Raw genomic sequence first — 17,980 nt, 5'->3', positions numbered from 1 at the left:
ATAATCTAAATCATTACTGTTTAATTTAAAACTTACACTTGGATTATGAATGAAACGTTAATCTTTCCTCAACCTACATTTTTACTGATAAAACCATTTCATGAACAAATGTACTTTTCCTCAAAAAAGACCAATACAACGATCAAGTATTAGTGTTTGTTTTTTCAAGATATATACGATGCATTCAGCAACCTTAGCAATACGGGAAAAAAAAAAAAGAAAAAAAAGAATTGACATTATTTTCAACAAAAAGACAGTCAACATATTGCCAAACAATGGCCACTAAATAGGGGTTGTATCACACTACCCATTGCATTTTTCTCCATATCTCCTCTGTACATCTGCATCGTAGTGTGCAAACGCCGCATCCAGAGCCTACGACAAGGTTCTCTCCACTTAACTTGTAGCGAGGGGATATTAAATTTCGAAACGTGCAGATGCAATGATTCTAGTGCTAACCTGAAGCATTGGATGAACAAGAAGGGAAACCTGATGCCTGAAATCAAACTGTACAGATTCCTTCATCTCCTAAAGCATGATGGAACAGTGTAAGAGAGTTATCCAGGACAGACCCATAACTGAACATTCCTCAATAGGTAAATTACCTGCAAATTGGGATATACTTGGGACATTGCATCTTTCAATCTGGTGACCTGATGATGGATAACCAATTAGGATGCAGTTTTAGTTAACTTCAAAGTATTATTGTGCCCTTCCATATCAACTAAGCTAACTTCCTAATCAAACATAATTATATTCAATTTCCATTTCATGAAGAATGGGACTAATTGTTAAAAACAGAAATTTCAGTTATCTGGCATTAACTACTAAAATCACAAACAGCAAGCCCTATGCCCAGCTCTATAGAATAGCATTTCAATTGTTGTGGAGCAAAACAGTAAGGGTTAGAAGTGCAGCTACATTACATTGTAAACCCCAAATACTTTGGAAACAATGGATTAGCTACAATATTCATGAATTTTTACCAAACCTTCATATTGGGAGCTAAAGTTCGATAAGATGCTGTAAATATGCTAATTCACTTCGCATGGATGCGCGGAGCGATACACTGGTGCAGCAGTAATGTGTATAGTATGATTCTAAGAGATAATACTTCTAAAAGGGATAATGATGATTGACAATTAATCATGAAATTTTCTTTTCCTGAGAATTGTAAGTGTTTAGAACTTAATAACGTGTATCAAATATTTCAGTTCTTGCGGAAAAAAAAAATTCAATATTACAACATACACAAAGTTTCTTTAGAGAACTGGCAAGTGGAAACATACCAACATTGGTGGAATAAACAATTGGAACAAGGAATACCTTTAAATAACCAAATAGCCATAAATTGGGTGATGTCCCAGAAAATGAAACCATCTTACCTTATTATTAGGGTACTTTGTTGTAAGAGGGTATGATGACCAGAAGTGTTTCAAGAGTTCCTGCACTGAAGTCCAGTGCTGCAAAATAGGATATACTTTATTTCACACTATTATGGATATTAAAATTTGGATAATGTTTCTGAGTTTTGACTAGAAAAAGGGCAACTATAGGGCATAACCTACATGCAAGAGTTCTTCTTTAGTAACTTCTGGTAACATATCCAGGATACTGTCGTTGGGACTGTTTCCAAGATGGAACTTGGTGCTAGAGATACTCTGGGTGAACCCACTGAGGACCTGTTATTAGTGAAACTTAGTTAATTTTTCTGTGTCGATCATTGACAATGCAAATCGTCTCATACTCTAACTTATTACAAGAAAGTCAGGGATGCAAAGGCACACATGGAGGTTATATACCTTTAGGGCGACCTCCTGATTCATTATCGGTTCAATTAACCCCACCTCATTAATATCAAATATGATATTCCTTAATGAGTCATAAGCTTTCTGGGCACTCGCACTGGATATCAAGGGTTTTGTAGCTGAACCTGTACCATCCAATGCTTTAGTGCAGTAGCTTGCTGAGAATCAAAGTAGTCCCTCGGATCCTATTGAAAAAATTAAAACAGTCAAAATTTATTGCTCTTGGGGACTAATGCAACCAAACCTTGATATTGAGGGGTGTGACAGCAGGATCTCGAGGCCCCTGAAGATCTTCAATTTCTGCACTTTGAGAAATCCTGTTGGATAGCTCTTTCTCGAAATTTGTATTAATTTTATCATTAGACAATTCATCTGAAAATATACACTCAATGTTAATAAGCAGACTCTTTACAATGTCAGGAAAATGAGAAGTGTTTTGTATCCATATGAATGGCCAATGAAGTTGAAATATCACCTACCCTGCTTTATCCTGGTAAGGGCTTGAGCAACAGACCTTGCATCACTCAGCTCGACATCTGTTCTCATGTTAATGGCACAGAAAGAAAAGTAAAGCTATCACATATTTGAATCTCAAAATTTAAACCAAGACATTTGTTCAACTGTACTTATGGCTTAGATAACACATTGTGTAAGATGTGATTTTGGATGATATGCATGCAGGAAAAAAAAGTGATAGCCAAATGAAATTGGCTAGAGTTAACCTTTCAGTGGAACTTACCCACAACTCTTCCTTGAAGAACAACTGCAGAATGCTGATTCAAATCTTGGGAAAAAGACCTTCGGTATGGCTCATATTGAGAGTCCAAATCATCCTTGGTCTCATCGCGAACTAACCCATGATCCTACAATTTCAACTAAGCATATGTATAAAATGAGATAAAAGTAAGCACATATCAAGTAGTTGAGACCTTATAATATTCTTATGTAAGATACTGTCAATAAAACTAGCATAAACACAAAGTAGAACTACACAAAAAATCAGTAAGTACTGTGTTAAACAAAGAATGGTTCTATCAAATTTATTTAGTTCCAAATTTGTTATTGGACTTAGTGTCAGAAGAAAAATATACACACAGGTATGAGCAGACAGATAAAAACCTATCTAGAACCAGATTCCAGCAAATTGCCTACAAAATATGGGCAAAGATCAAATTTACCGGGAGATGTGTGTAATCATCACCCTCATCATCTTCACTGTCCACAGTTGGATCAACACGCCTAATCTGGTGAAATAATTAAGTGCAGTCAGATGAATAGAAAATCTCATTCCAAGTATCAACAAAAAAAATGCCAACGGACGGAGAAAATACAGACTTCAAACGAACTTACTTTCCTCCGAGCTTCATTCTCCAGTAAATCATCTCGCTTTAAGAAAACATCAAGTTCCTCATCTACAGCAGCCACTGCAGCAGCTGCTACTATATCTCTTGTACTGTGAAGATGTTGTGCTGTTGAATATTTGTTCCAGAACTCCTTATTAGACATCTGAGAATACAAGAATGAATCCTTTTACCAGTGATGTCATTGTGACAGCATTTTGTACGAGCATATTGCTGAAGTGGCTGGATTATCAGGATGTGAAAGGGCAGCAACTGCCTCCTCCAATTACAAATAATTTATTGGACATATGATTAAACATTTGAAGATATAATGTCTGAACTCATTATTCTTGGCAGGAAAGCCATACGCTCCAGAATAAAATTATTATCAAATTAGGAGACATGAAGGTATGAAGGAAAACTGAGTATGAATACAAGGTCTTTGAGAAACCCACTGAATCTTACTCTTGACATTAACTATTGAGATTCACAATTATCATGTGAGATCGTAATAGAAAAGAGACGGTGGATTACAGATTTACAGTTAAGGAGACACTGAGCAGTCATAAGCTTCTTGAAAATTAAAATAGAATATTTTGGAATTCTACCTACCTTGCGAGGGACAAACTCCAAGTATGCTTGGCAAACTGCTGGTTTTTCAGCAAATATCTGTTAAAAATTTAAACAATTTCTAGGTTTAGCAAGTTTTGACTTTTGAGAATGAAACATACTAAAAGCATTCATCAAACAAAGAATTGCAGTTAAAACATGGAGAGAATTTCTCACTTCATACATTCTAGCCGGGTATAAAATTATAAATAGGTGATTAGTCTCTCATACTTCTCCCAAAGTTTCAACTCACCTGTTACTTATAGTTAATAAAAAAAGATAACAAACAAAAGTCTTGAGAAACGAATGGGCTTTGGAGAAGTGGGAACTAGCAATAATTAGAGAGCATTTACTTAACTGATTAAATATGTGAAATCATATGCAAGACAATGGGTAAGAGCATGTCACTTGATGATAGTGCAAGGCATGTAGAGAATCAAATGAGGGTTTCAGGGGAAATATAATTTCAGAAGTTAATTGGTTTTTTGGAATGTGTTATCAGAGTACATTTCCAGTTAGTTTATTAAGATTTAATGGTTCTCGCGAGCAAAGGAAAATAGTTTGATAAACAAGTTACAATTCGAAAGCTATCATGACTCTTACAGGTTTCCAGAAAAGAAACACACAAACAGGAAGAAACAAATGCAATGGAGAAGACAACATACCTGATGAATGATTTCTGGCGGCAACGCCGGTAAGTTAAATGTGCTATGTTTGACTGAAAGACAGCAAAAGAGATGTGAACAGGAGGTCCATTGTTAATATTATGAATAACCATAGTGACCATTCAAAATTTATAATAAGTCAGGGCAGGTTTCAGTGGATGCAATGGAATCGAGCTATATAAAGATTTCCAACCCAAGGTACAAAGAATATGTACTTAATAATAGATTCTCCCCTTGTATACATATTTAGTTCTGACTGGAGTATCATAAAATCCCAGAAGCAACTGCATATGATAAGGCTTGACTATGCCTTTTTGTGGCCTTTTGAGAGCTGAGGTAATTGTCCACTATAACAGATGTCATTCCAAACAAAGATCTACCTATATACAAATTATACAACCAAATCATTAAAATAGCAACATGACAGAGAATTTAACTGTGTTAGAACACAATGAGAGAAAAGCAAACTAAGAGTCAGTGCACACACCAAGACAAGCATAGCGTTGCATGCTTAACCATATACACGCATTTGTAACTTCATACTAAAGCTTTGCAAGGATAGTTATTATACCTGCATCACACTCCATGTTTCATTTTTTAATGCTAGCTGTTGCTTTGGCCTTCTGCTATCATTCTGGTCTAGCAATTTCTGCACAACATGAATGAAACCTAGCTATTACATATAACTCATATTTGCCAAAAACATATATAATGCATATAACCTTTTCATCAAATGGTGCAAGTGGAAAAAACAAACAGTTCACAAATTTAATACTCCCTCCGTTCCCTCATAGTTGAGGCGGAACTTTTCGGCACGGAGTTTAAGAAATGAATGTTGAGTGTGTTAAATAAATAGATAAAAAAGTAAGAAAGAGAAAAAGGTAGAGAGAATAAAGTAAAAAATGAATAAAGTAGAGAGAGTAAAGTAAGAGAGAGGAAAAAATTACTATAAATGGAAATGACTCAACTATGAGGGAACTTCCCGAAATGGAAAAATGACTCAACTATGAAGGAACGGGGGGAGTATTTAAAAACTAGTAACATACTCCATCCGTCCCATTATAAGTGACCTATTTGATCTGGGCCTGTAGCCTAATAAAATGTTGTTTTGTGTGTACGTTGTAAAGTGGTGGGGTCCACTAAATTTGAGTAACTTTTTGTGTGTAAAATGCTTACTTTTTCGGACAGGCCACTTATAATGGGGCAACCCGAAGTGAAGTACATGCCACTTGTAATGGGACGGGAGAGTATATTAGGAATGTTGGGAGTACAAAATAGTCTGGCTGGAACAAAACATTCCAATAGCTAACCTTCCTTGATGCCCAAAATTCCTCATCTGTCAGTATACCTCCAGATACAAAATTGCTTGTGCAGTATCCGTAACTCTCTGCCAATTACAACTATTTAGTACATTAACTACAAGAAATAAAAAAAAAGACACTGAAAGCTCCCTAAGAGAGGAGTTTAGGCTCAGGCTCAAGCTGAAGCTTGATCATGCTAGAATAATAAAGATACTATGTAAATAAAGGAAGAACGATTAGATGCACTTTTCTAAACTATCTCACTTGTAGATTCTTCGTAGAGAAATATTGCTTCAAGATTTAGACATTGGTATAGTTTTTATATCTTCCATTGACAAAAGAAACCATCATAATACCAACATATTGCGAATGAAAAAAATATATAATGGCTGGAGACAATGCAATGTTGAAGGCTTGGAAAAGAGACCAGTGTGGTTAAGAGCGCGGGGCGACGGGGCGTGCCCCACGAATCGGGACATAGTAACAGCTAATTCTCTATATATCTATTCCTAGTTAACCTTACTAAAAATTAAAATTTACAATGAATATGAAGCATAAATTGAAACTTAAAAATTGCAAATTTTTCAATGATTTTCGAATCAAACTAAGACATAATAAAGTCACCTAGATATAAAGTCACGTAGATAATATAAAGATATGCAATCACCTAAGGAATATAAAAAGATGTAAAGACACGTAGGTAATATAAACAGATACAAAAGTCACCTAGGGGAAAGAACAAAAAGCCTAGGACAAAAAGCAACCTAAGGGAAAGAGCGTTAGAAAAATGTACTGCTCACTCCGTCCCAAGGAAGATGACCCCTTCCTAGGATGGCACGAGAATTTATGCAACTTTATTTTATGTGTTAAGTGGAGAGAGTAAAGTAAGAGAGAGAGAATAAAGTAGAGATAAATGTGTTTTCATTTTTAGTAATGAGTCATCTTTGATGAGACAAACCAAAAAGGAAAGTGGATGAGATCCATCATTCGATCTTATCTAGCAAAATGCAAATAAGAACTATGATATGACAGTCACTTAAATATAATGGATTTCCAAACCACGAAGCAAGTATTTATCAGATTATTCAGGAAAGAGTATTGGACTCTCAAGTTTATATTAAATTATTAACTATCCCTACTCGAATTTTGCATCATATTCACCTTCTTGATTTTACATTAATCTCACAAACCTACTAGTCATATGCCTTTTCATTTAATATTAAACAAATGCTTTTTCATTTCCGTTTTCAAATCATAGACGGGTAAGAGATATTTTTAGAATTAGTGAACGATTTACCTATTTTCCTGCAGTAGCTCAATTCTGCGCTCCACTTCTATGCTACTAAGTTGCTCAATTCTGCGCTCTGCTTCTATGCTACTAAGTCGCTCATTGGCATAGAATGCAATGGCCCTAGCTGTAGATAAATCATACTCATTGTAAGATATAGTAACGTTTATATATTTTGAGAGTAAAAACTCTAAAATGCAACAGTATTAGCTGCTGTCCAAATACTCGTGTTTTTATATAAGTACTCATTACGGAGTACTATTAATCAAACATGTGAAAATCTTATTTTCTAAATATATGGTGACATATATTACAGATTCCAACTATATCCAAAAGACGAACCTCATAGCCATAGAAACTTTATACAGCATGTTAACACACCAACATAACAAAAAGCATTTGTTAAAAGGTTTGTGGAGGCCTGTCAGCCAAAAAGAAAACCATATTTTCTCTTTTCCAAGTAACCAGTAAAACATGGCTGTAGCATGAGATAGTGAATCTAGCCAATCACCATTTTACCAGACAACCTCAAGATGTATGCGAATTTTACATGGCGAAAGACTACCAGTAATTGTGACTCACCAACAATTTCCTGGCATGCATCACGATCAGCAAAACGTTTAAATTCAAAAATGTAACTCCCCCCCTGGAATAACACATATATAAGATAGTTACTTATAGAGATGAACAAGACAATAGACAACATCTTAGGGAACACTTTAGTTGTGAGAGTTGCAGACTATTAGGACCACGGACCTGATCCTGCGTGAGATTAAGCAGGGCCCGTTGTTTACTGCCCTCATTGGTGAGTTTGTAACCTGAAATTAACAAGGCTGCGATGTGAATCTACATTTAGTAAGTAGACAAATTGGGAATTCTTATAGATTTGGTTTTGGTTGAGGATTTAACTCCATGTCCAAACAACCATGATTGATAAAATTTCATGGATTTCAGATCATTCAAACCCAAATGCAAAGTTTTTGGATACACAGGGTTGTTAACATGGGATCACTATAAGCAAGCAGAGTCAATATAGTATATTGCAGAGAGAAATTTGAGAAAGTATAACTACAGAGAATCAATATCTCAGTCCCTCTCCCAGTGAGGTTGAAAATGTAGACAGGGAGCACCTTTAACTACTTTAAACTCCACATTTAGGTTGACGCCCAATTTTTGATCATCTGGCGTGAAGATGAATCTTTCTATAGTCTGGGAAACAGAAAACCACCAAAACAACGAGTAAATAGAACACGCCAACAACACAGTACATCCTACCAAACATAATTTTGTGCATAACAACACGTTCAGGAATAACACCAATTGATTCCACAGTTAAAAGTAAATCTCCATGATAGAATGCCATCAGTGCTCCAACTAAACACAAAATAAAGCGAAGTGGTAGGGCATAATTAACAACCAGTTTGAGGGAACCAGGAACGCGCTTAATTACTTGCATATCCTACATACTGCAATCCGAATCGCAAGAAATAAAGAATACAACGCAAATATATATATATAATATATATATATATATATATATAGAGGGGGATGTATTCAGGTCAGAACGCTAAATATTGTCAGAACGTCAAACCATGTACATTTTATGCACATATAATGTACCACCCCCATATGTAATAATGTACCACCCCAAAATAATGTACATCCTCATATAATGTACATTATTTTGGGGTGGTACATTATTACATATGGTTGTGGTACATTATATGTGCATAAAATGTACATGATTTGACGTTCTGACCGTAACACTGTTCTGACCGTAACACACCCCTATATATATATATAGGGATGTATTCACATCCTTTTTTCATCTTTTGTTCTTTTTCCTTCTCAATCTTGGCCACACAATTTGAAGATCTAATGGCCAAAAATAGTGCCACATGTATTTAATTAAAATATTTAAAAAATTCAAAAAGGTCATTTTGGGAAAGCATTAGGCATCGGTTATTTCATTCCATAAATCTCTCCCTCTAATATTAACACATGATTAATGAAGATTGATTCTAATTTTTTTTTCTAAATTAAACTAGATTTTCTCTCTCATCTATCTCTTCATTGTAGACGCCGGTGTTCTACTTTGTAACAAGAGATCTCGAATCTGGCTCGGCTCCTACTCCACTGACGTCGCCGCCGCCCGCGCATACGACACTGCCGTCTTCTACCTCCGCGGCCCTTACACGTCAATTCTAATCACTCTCTACCAGAATTATCATCGTCTTCTACATTGAATATATCTGCAATTTTTTATTTTCTCGTCCCATAATAATTTGTTGATAGATTATATCTCCGAATTATCATTGCAAAACCTCTTTTCCAATGAAGACATCTGCAGTGTTTGATTGTCGTCGCGAATCCTCTTTTCCATTCAACACATCTGCTTTTTTTCATTATTGTCTCCATTTTTCGAGATTTCACTCATTCTCGTTTCATTCATGTCAACAATGGAAGAAGGTTATACATTCAGTTACTTAATTGATTATTCACCAATTTTGGTAGAAAGTTATTGTATTAGTCGTTTAATTGACATATATGGTTTTCTGTATTTGTTTGTGATTAGTTCATCCTTGTATACAGATTTATTTTTCATCGATTGTCGTTTTATTTTCATGAAATCATCTATTGCTTACAGATTACGTGTTTTCTTTTCGTCAGTTACAACTTGTAAATTTTCGACAAGTAATGTACTATATTAAGTGTATAATGTAGATTGTATTAATGTACGATTATAGTTGTATAATGTATATGCCAGCTTTGAATAATGTACATTACAATGGGTTTGAAGTGTGACATAAATTAAATCCATTCCCCTTTGGGTTTAATAATCCTTGGGGCTAGGGTATAGTACCGACCGAATAACGAAAACGTCACCAAGGGCAGAGAGTTTCAATCATTCCCTTTGGGTTTAGCAACCCATGTGGCTAGGCTATAGCACCACAACATGAATGAAATTTTATTTTTTAATGCGTTTCAGGTACAATAAATAATATACTAATAGTATCTAATAATGTACACGGATCAGTTAATAATGTACAGATTGAATAGAATAATGTTGAAAGGAAATTGAATTCATGCCCTTTGGGTTTAGCAATACATGGGGCTAAGTTATAGTACCCTCTCACAAACGGAACCATCACAAATGGCAGAGAGTTTGAATCATTCCTCTTGGGTTTAGCAACCCATGGGTCTAGGTTATAGCACCACAACATGAATTAAATTTCATTTTTTAGTACAATAAATAATGTACTAATAGTATCTAATAATGTGCACGAATCAGTGAATAATGTACAGATCGTCCATTACTACAGGACACAAATCATCCATTATTGAGTAAATAAAATCCATTACACTGAAATAGTTGTACATTATGTTTATCAGTTAAAACTACTCATAAAATCACAACAAAAACATCTCATAAACATATGCATTACATGACACAAATCGTCCATTACTGAGTAAATAAAATCCATTACACTGAAATATTTTCACATTATGTTTATAAGTTATACTCATAAAATTAGAACAAAAATGTCTCAGAAACATATACATTACAGGACACAAATCGTCCATTACTGAGTAAATATAATCCATTACACGAAAATATTTATACATTTGTACTAGTCTCTGCTTTGTCCTCGGCTAATTTATGCTTTAATGTGATTGGAAGAACATCGTCTACCGCTTTTTCAAAATAAGACACAGAGATGTATCACATGAGTATTCTATAATGCACAAATCTTGCTAATTAATGTTAAAAAATGAGTAAATAATGCATAAATTCAAATTTAACCAATGTATAGTATAACTTATATTCTAATGCGTAGACACCATTATTCAATAATGTACAATATCAACCATATAATGGATAATATGAACCAAATAATGTACATCCGTGAAATGCATACAAACCAAAAATTCAACATACTGTTTAGTAATGTACAACATCAAGCAAATTTTTCAATATGACACAAATTGGAAATGCAAGAAATTGGTCAATAATGTCCCCCAACAAACAAATAATGCATTATCTCAGTGTGAACCAATCGTTTCACATTTGCACAAAATTTAGATATACACCATATTGACAATAATGCACAATTTCTCAATGAATACACAGTACAAATGCAAGAAAATGGTCAATGATGTACTACAATGAACAAATAATGCATCATAATAATGTAGTAACAAAATATTTCACAGAAACACACAACTATGCACAGAAAATGACCACATTAACTGTATCAAGATTCAAATTTGATAAAAATTGGATCCCAATAACAACCCATTCAATTAAAATCAGAACTAAATAGATTCATCAAAGAATTACTAAAACCTAAATTTAATAGTGTAGCAAATCAAAATTGAAATCCATCACCAAACCAAAATCTGCAAATTGACAGAATATTTGTACAAGCACTAAAAAGAATACCAAAAATTGAATCAACGAACGACATACAATAGAGAGACCTAATATTGAATTTATGTTATGAAAGAGAGCAACCTCGGATTTTCAAAATAGTGGAGATGTTGCGACAATCAATTGTCGAAAACTTAACGGATTTATCCCTTTGTAGAAATTGTTGACGATGGCTTGCTTGACGTCGCCAAATAAACCGTAGAATGGGGAGAAACCCGAGACGATGGACTAATGTCGAGATCAGAAAATATTTACGGTGAAAAACGACTTGTATTGCGGTTTTTCTGATCGATTTTGGGGCGGCTAGGGGTTTGGAAGAGAGGGGAATTGAGGGAGAAGAGAGAGACGAAGTGACGGTGAGAGAGTGGAAGGTTAATGGTCTCTCAAAATTGGAATGATATCAATATGCTGAAATCTCGGATTTTGCAGTTTTGAAACGCATCTACAAAATCTTGTGTTTCCTATTCTACCCCCATAATGCACCAAATCGACCAAATAATGCAAAACGGGATCAGATCTGGCCTTTTAATCTAGTCCGTTCATTCCATCAATCTAATGATTGATATTAAGAAGGAAATAGACACTAAGGGGGCAATAGGACCTTAATGCTCCCATATATATATATCGATCAATCGAAAATTCGCCGGTGAATCAAGGCGGGGAGAGGAGTTCATAGGACGGAGCCATGATGAATGCAGAGATTTAAGGGTTTTGAGGAGGCGAAATTGGCGGGAGAGAGACAGAGAAGTAAGGATTTATTTATTGTTTTTAATTTCTATGTATGGAAATTGATTTTGATTAACGCGGAGTAGTTTTACAATAAAATCTATTCTATTCTAAAACAAATCGGGAGTCGTGGTGGGAATGTTAATTGTTTTTTTTTTCCATATACATATTTAAAAAAAGGTAAATCTAAATTGTGAAAGAACCCTTTTCGGCTAATTCCAATTCAATGGATTCTAGAAAGTATAATAATAAAAATATTTAAATGATTTAAATTTTGTTTCTGCAATCTATAACAGATGGACAAATTAATACAGATTAATTAGTTAATTCAATAATTTCGATTATTAAACCTGAATTGTTGTTTTCAAACTTCAAAAGGATATATGGATTAGTAGGGTCTTAAATCCAAAATCAAGACTAAATCTCCACCCTTAGATTTTAAAATAAGTGGATGAGATTAAAGCTCACAAATCTCAATAAATAGTAGATAAAATATCAACAAAAGGGTAATATCGTCATTATGTTATCATATGATAATTTTCGTGGGTGTTTTTTTATATCAACATTGTGTATTACAAATATCAACAATATGATATAAGAATATCAACATTAGTACAAGAAAATATCAACACATATTTATTAAGATTTTTACATGGTTTTATTGAGATTTTTTGATGGATTTGTTGATAAAAATCTGGGTATCAACATTTACGAAAACTAAAATAAAAAATATCAAATTTCATCATCCGAACGTCGTCGGAACATATGCAATTGAGATCTCGTTGGAATCCTTATTAAATTATCTTTAATTTGATATATTTTTTGCGAAAAAATAATTTAAATTGAGAGAGTTACGTAAATTTAAAGATTTGAGATGATTTTGAGGAGAGAGAAAGTGGTTAGTTATAATTACTGCCTATAGGATTTGACATTAATACCCTTTTAATTTAATTAATAATTATTTAAATTTAAAATATATTACACTTGGCATTATATTAACCAGAAGATTTTCTAGTCTAATGGTTGAAAATTGGTCTTAATTTGAGATTGATAATTAGTTAGCAATTGATTACATCCATAGATTAGTAATTATAATAATATTTCTTTCAATAAAAAGGATAAACTATATGTCTTTCTGTTGATTGGATCTGTTCAAGGACTACTCTGCTCACATATAAACTTTTCTTATATACTAGTTGTTGTATAGTATTTGCGTTCAACAATGTGTGAATGTAACATGTTGACGGTTAGGCTTAAATCAGATCAGGTAAATGATGCACGAATTGTCATTGATTTGTGATAAACGTGAAGACGCATGCAGTTTGATATTGCATAGCTTGCACGTTTAGAACATTGAATTTTCTCATATTTGCTTAAGTCCACGCCGACGACAGCTCACACATACAAGCTTCAACTTTTTATATTGAAATATTTGAATAGTGGAGGTGCAAAATAAAATAAGTTGATCTGCTAGATTCTGAAAATAAGGAATCATAATTCGGTGCGATTTTGATTGACCCACATATATATTTTTTTAAATTTCCAAAGTTGCAATGATAGCACTTGCAATTATTTTAGGAACTAATCGTCGATGACAATTAAAATAATGGGATGACCCTTTTTCTCCTCAAATGGAACAGAAGTATCAGACACGTAAAATAATGCTTGCTACAGAAGTAAATCTCAAAAGGTTGACCTAGCTTCCATTGTTGTTCTCACTAGAAATATATGGATTCTTGCATCTAAATTGATGTTTCATCAAAATGGGCGTAGAGGACCAGCTTCTTTCTTCACCTCTTGTTGATCTTTCTCAAACCGCTGACATCAAAAGAACTGGTTTGTATGCTTTGGAATTACTATTATTGTTTGAGGTTTCATACTTTGATTAATTTTGAGGTACTATAATATTGTATGGTGAAGGGACAACATGGACAGCAGTGGCTCATATCATCACCGGTGTGATCGGGTCGGGGGTGCTGTCTCTGGCTTGGAGCATGGCGCAGTTAGGCTGGATTGCTGGCCCTCTCTTGATGCTCTTCTTCGCTGCCGTCACTCTCACTTCCACGTTTTTAGTGTGCGATTGCTACCGGTCCCCTGACCCCGAGCATGGTCCCATCAGGAATAGATCATTTACTGAAGCTGTTGAGCTCAATTTGGGTTAGATTCTGATCTGTTTCTATTCTTGATCACATGTATTTGGATTGTAGAATTTTTGGTTTGTGTGTTGCAGGTGAGAAGAGTGCTTGGATTAGTGGACTACTTATGCAGATCAATTTTTTTGGGACAGGAATTGCCTATGTTATAACTACTGCTACATGTCTGAGGTGGATTTAATTGGTCAAACTAGTTACTAGTCTAGTCCTAAAATCTGTTTTTTTGATCAGTGGAAAAATCTTGAACAAGAAACAGAGTTGTGGATGAATGAACTCCTTTCCTAGCAAGAAAAATATCAAACTTGTATTGAATTTTGCCTTTCATGTTTGGTAAGCGCAGTGCAATACAGAAGTCCAACTGTTATCATAAGTACGGACACGATGCTCCGTGTGAATTCGGAGATACAAAGCCGATGCTTCTGTTCGGTCTGCTTCAAATTTTCATGTCTCAAATACCTAATCTCCACAGCATGGAATGGCTCTCGGTGGTCGCTGCAGTCATGTCCATCACTTATTCTTCCATCGGGCTGGGGTTAGGCGCTGCACAAGTCATCGGTACGCGTCTACTTTATTAGTACGTATTTTGGTGCAATACTGATGTAAAAATTTTCAGGGGATGGAGTGATTATGGGAAGCATTAGTGGAATAGAAGCATCAACCAGCACAGACAAGTTTTGGCTGGTTTTTCAAGCAGTGGGAGATATTGCATTTGCTTATCCATTCACCATGATTGTTCTCAGCATACAGGCAAACTAGTTTAATAGTACTAAAATCTATTAAAGATACAAAGAGGCTACTACATTGTGTGATTTCGATTTTTTTTTGTGGTAAAGGATACGCTGCGATCCCCTCCATCCGAGACCGGGACAATGAAGCGTGCATCAGTGATATCGGTGGCTGCCACCACCTTCTTTTATCTATGCTGTGGCGGCTTCGGATATGCAGCATTTGGAGATCAAACGCCAGGAAACATCATGACCGGCTTTGGATTCTACGAGCCTTACTGGTTGATCGACCTTGCTAACGCGTGCATTGTTGTGCACTTAGTCGGAGGCTATCAGGTCAGCTTCTCTACACTTGCTTCAATCTTGATAAAATGATAGTGAATTAGTGATCACATTCACAAAATTTGTTCCATATTTCAGATGTACTCTCAAACTCTATTTGCAATGGTGGACAAGGAGCATAGCACCACATTCTTGAATAAAGATTTCACTCTCAAACTCCCAATGCTGAAGCCTCTGACCTTGAATGTACATAGAGTCTGTTTCAGGACAGCATATGTGGTGGCGACGACAGTAATCGCGATGGCCTTCCCTTACTTCAATCAAGTGTTAGGAGTGTTGGGAGCCATCAGCTTCTGGCCGATGGCCATATATTTCCCAGTCGAAATGTGCCTGAGAAGGAAGAGAATCGGAGCGTGGACAAGCAACTGGATTCTGTTCAGAGCCTTCAGCGCATTATGTTTCGCCATAAATACGCTGGCTTTGATCGCCTCCATTCAAGGACTCGTCTCTGCGCGCTTCACCTCCCAACTCGAAACCGAATAGCTAAGGCTGCTTGCTTCATTATGTAAAAAATATGTATATAAAAAAAGCTCAGGGTTTTGAGCATATCAATTTAGGACTTTATGAAATACAAGATCCAAATATGGTAGTATCAGTTAGTTTGAATATAATGAATGCTATTGAGGTGACAAATCCAAATTGCAATTAAAATAAATAGATGTTGGGATTTTCAATTGGGTTTGATTATTTATATAAAATTGCCGTAGCTCAGAGCATATGAAGGTCATGTGCCAATGTTGAATTGATATATATATAAAAGTAAGAAAAAAGAATAGGTAGGAAGCAGAAGGTCTTGTGGGGAAGCTTTGCAATGCATGGGGGAAATGATTAATTAAGAAGAATGATGACGAGAGAGTCAACTGAGGGGTTGACCGGGCATCTTGGGGGTGAGCTACCGGCCCCTCCCTCACACGCTCAGCAAGCGTTGAATTTTATAATGAATTCATGCGCTTTCAATGCCTAGTCTCAGCCCCACCACCCTCACTAACCATTTATCTACGCCCCCTCTTATACAACACAACACCATTCAAACTTACAATCCAATCCAATCCCCACATCACTTTTTTCCAGCAACAAACTACCTGCTACACTTTCAGGATTAAATAGGCCGAGATGGGCCGCGTTCCCTGCTGCGAGAAAGACAACGTCAAGCGTGGCCAGTGGACGCCCGAGGAGGATCAGAAGCTCTCTTCTTACATCGCCCAACACGGCACCCGCAACTGGCGCCTTATTCCCAAGCATGCTGGTTTTCATTCTACCTATCCCTTTAACTATTTACTAATTCATTCCTCTTCCTTTTATAGTAATTATATATCCTCTTGCAACAGGCCTTCAGAGATGCGGGAAGAGCTGCAGATTACGATGGACTAACTACCTCCGCCCCGACCTCAAACATGGTCACTTCTCCGAAGCTGAGGAGCAAACTATTGTCACTTTGCATTCCGTTCTTGGAAATAGGTAATGGTTCATTTCAGAACTTTTCTTAAAGTTAGAACATATAACTATATCAGTTCGTCAACACATTAATATCAATTGATATCACAAAACATATCAGTTAGCAAGATTTATGTGTTTTTTTCTTGACATTTGCAAAAGATGGGCTGTGATAGCTGCGCAGCTTCCGGGGCGCACGGACAACGACGTGAAGAATCACTGGAACACGAAGCTGAAGAAGAAGCTCTCCGGGATGGGGATCGATCCGGTGACCCACAAGCCCTTCTCCCATCTCATCACGGAGATCGCGATGCTGCCGCCGCCCCAGGCGCCGAATCTGGCGGAGGCCGCCCTGGGCTGCTTCAAAGACGAGATGCTCCACCTCCTCACCAAGCGCCGCATCAACATAGAGCTCCAGCAATACGACAGCGGCGGCGTCCCAGCCAGCGTCAAGCACGAGGAGACCAAAGACGAGACAGTCGAGAAGATCAAGTTCGGATTGTCCAAGGCCATCAAAGAGCCGGCGGCGTTGGACAAGCCGTGGGAGCCCGTCGGAGCCACCTCGGGCTACATCGGAGGAGTGTTCGGCTCGGACAACGGGTTCCACTACGAGCTCGCGTCTCTGGACAACGAGGCCGGGGCGTCGCCGTGGGGGCAGAGCATGTGCATGGCGGGAGACGGCGCCTTGCATGAGAAGGTGGCGGAGGAGGAGCACGGCGGCGAGGACTCCGGGAGTAGGAAGGAGACCGGAAATGGGGAGAGCATGTTCAACTCCGAGTGTTCGTTGTGGGATTTGCAGTCTAATGATTTGATGAATCCTATGATTTAATCTCTGAGATTATAATTGAGATAAAAAGTAATGTGAGGGATAGAGTTCAAATTTGTGGATGATTGAAAATTTAAATGTCGATCCTCCAAATAATCAGAGCATACGTGATTGCAAAATATGAAACTAATATGCAGAAATGAAACTCGTTGTCCTGTTTCATCCGTTTATAGGTTTTTGAAATTGACAACACTAAACAACGACAAATTATGTGCCCCATGAAATAATTAAGAGTATGGCCTCAAAATCTTGCGGATGAAATCCTAATACGAGGAGATTTTGTATCTACTAAGAGAACGTGGGTTGTGGGACGAATTAGGGTTTATCAAAA

At 36.4% G+C, this 17,980-nt stretch overlaps 2 protein-coding genes and 1 pseudogene across 2 annotated transcripts; 2 read left to right on the top strand and 1 right to left on the bottom strand.

Annotated features, from left to right (window-relative positions):
• Nucleotides 1–303: 303 nt before the first annotated feature.
• On the bottom strand, nucleotides 304–8,374 carry LOC125195159 (general transcription and DNA repair factor IIH subunit TFB1-3-like; annotated as a pseudogene).
• A 5,395-nt stretch (nucleotides 8,375–13,769) lies between these two features.
• On the top strand, nucleotides 13,770–16,022 carry LOC125193135 (putative amino acid permease 7). Its single transcript, XM_048090878.2, has 7 exons — nucleotides 13,770–14,005; nucleotides 14,090–14,326; nucleotides 14,400–14,493; nucleotides 14,663–14,877; nucleotides 14,936–15,069; nucleotides 15,156–15,383; nucleotides 15,468–16,022. Exons 1-7 carry the CDS (start codon nucleotides 13,933–13,935, stop codon nucleotides 15,870–15,872), a joined length of 1,386 nt encoding a protein of 461 aa, XP_047946835.1. The 5' UTR covers nucleotides 13,770–13,932; the 3' UTR covers nucleotides 15,873–16,022.
• Nucleotides 16,023–16,433: 411 nt separating this feature from the next.
• MYB80 (myb domain protein 103) lies at nucleotides 16,434–17,755 on the top strand. The gene is made up of 3 exons (XM_048096047.2): nucleotides 16,434–16,635; nucleotides 16,718–16,847; nucleotides 16,986–17,755. The coding sequence occupies exons 1-3, from the start codon at nucleotides 16,503–16,505 to the stop codon at nucleotides 17,650–17,652; spliced, it is 930 nt and encodes a 309-aa protein (XP_047952004.1). The 5' UTR covers nucleotides 16,434–16,502; the 3' UTR covers nucleotides 17,653–17,755.
• The last annotated feature ends 225 nt before the right edge of the window (nucleotides 17,756–17,980 follow it).

The sequence above is a fragment of the Salvia hispanica genome, chromosome 4 (assembly GCF_029641045.1).
Source record: "Salvia hispanica isolate PSC_SH4W2 chromosome 4, Shi_PSC_v1, whole genome shotgun sequence".
NCBI lineage: Eukaryota > Viridiplantae > Streptophyta > Magnoliopsida > Lamiales > Lamiaceae > Salvia > Salvia hispanica.
The sequence above is the reverse complement of the archived record's forward strand: the minus strand, read 5'-3'. Positions and strand labels throughout refer to the sequence as shown.

What these genes read in the sequence shown, in the direction of transcription:
- MYB80 (XM_048096047.2), top strand. Translation starts at nt 16,503, where the DNA reads ATGGGCCGCGTTCCCTGCTGCGAGAAAGACAACGTCAAGCGTGGCCAG. An exon ending in CCTTATTCCCAAGCATGCTG is followed by an intron (nt 16,636 to 16,717) that starts GTTTTCATTCTA and finishes CTCTTGCAACAG; the next exon opens with GCCTTCAGAGATGCGGGAAG. An exon ending in CATTCCGTTCTTGGAAATAG is followed by an intron (nt 16,848 to 16,985) that starts GTAATGGTTCAT and finishes CATTTGCAAAAG; the next exon opens with ATGGGCTGTGATAGCTGCGC.
- LOC125193135 (XM_048090878.2), top strand. Translation starts at nt 13,933, where the DNA reads ATGGGCGTAGAGGACCAGCTTCTTTCTTCACCTCTTGTTGATCTTTCT. An exon ending in AGCTGTTGAGCTCAATTTGG is followed by an intron (nt 14,327 to 14,399) that starts GTTAGATTCTGA and finishes TGTGTGTTGCAG; the next exon opens with GTGAGAAGAGTGCTTGGATT. An exon ending in TGATTGTTCTCAGCATACAG is followed by an intron (nt 15,070 to 15,155) that starts GCAAACTAGTTT and finishes TTTGTGGTAAAG; the next exon opens with GATACGCTGCGATCCCCTCC.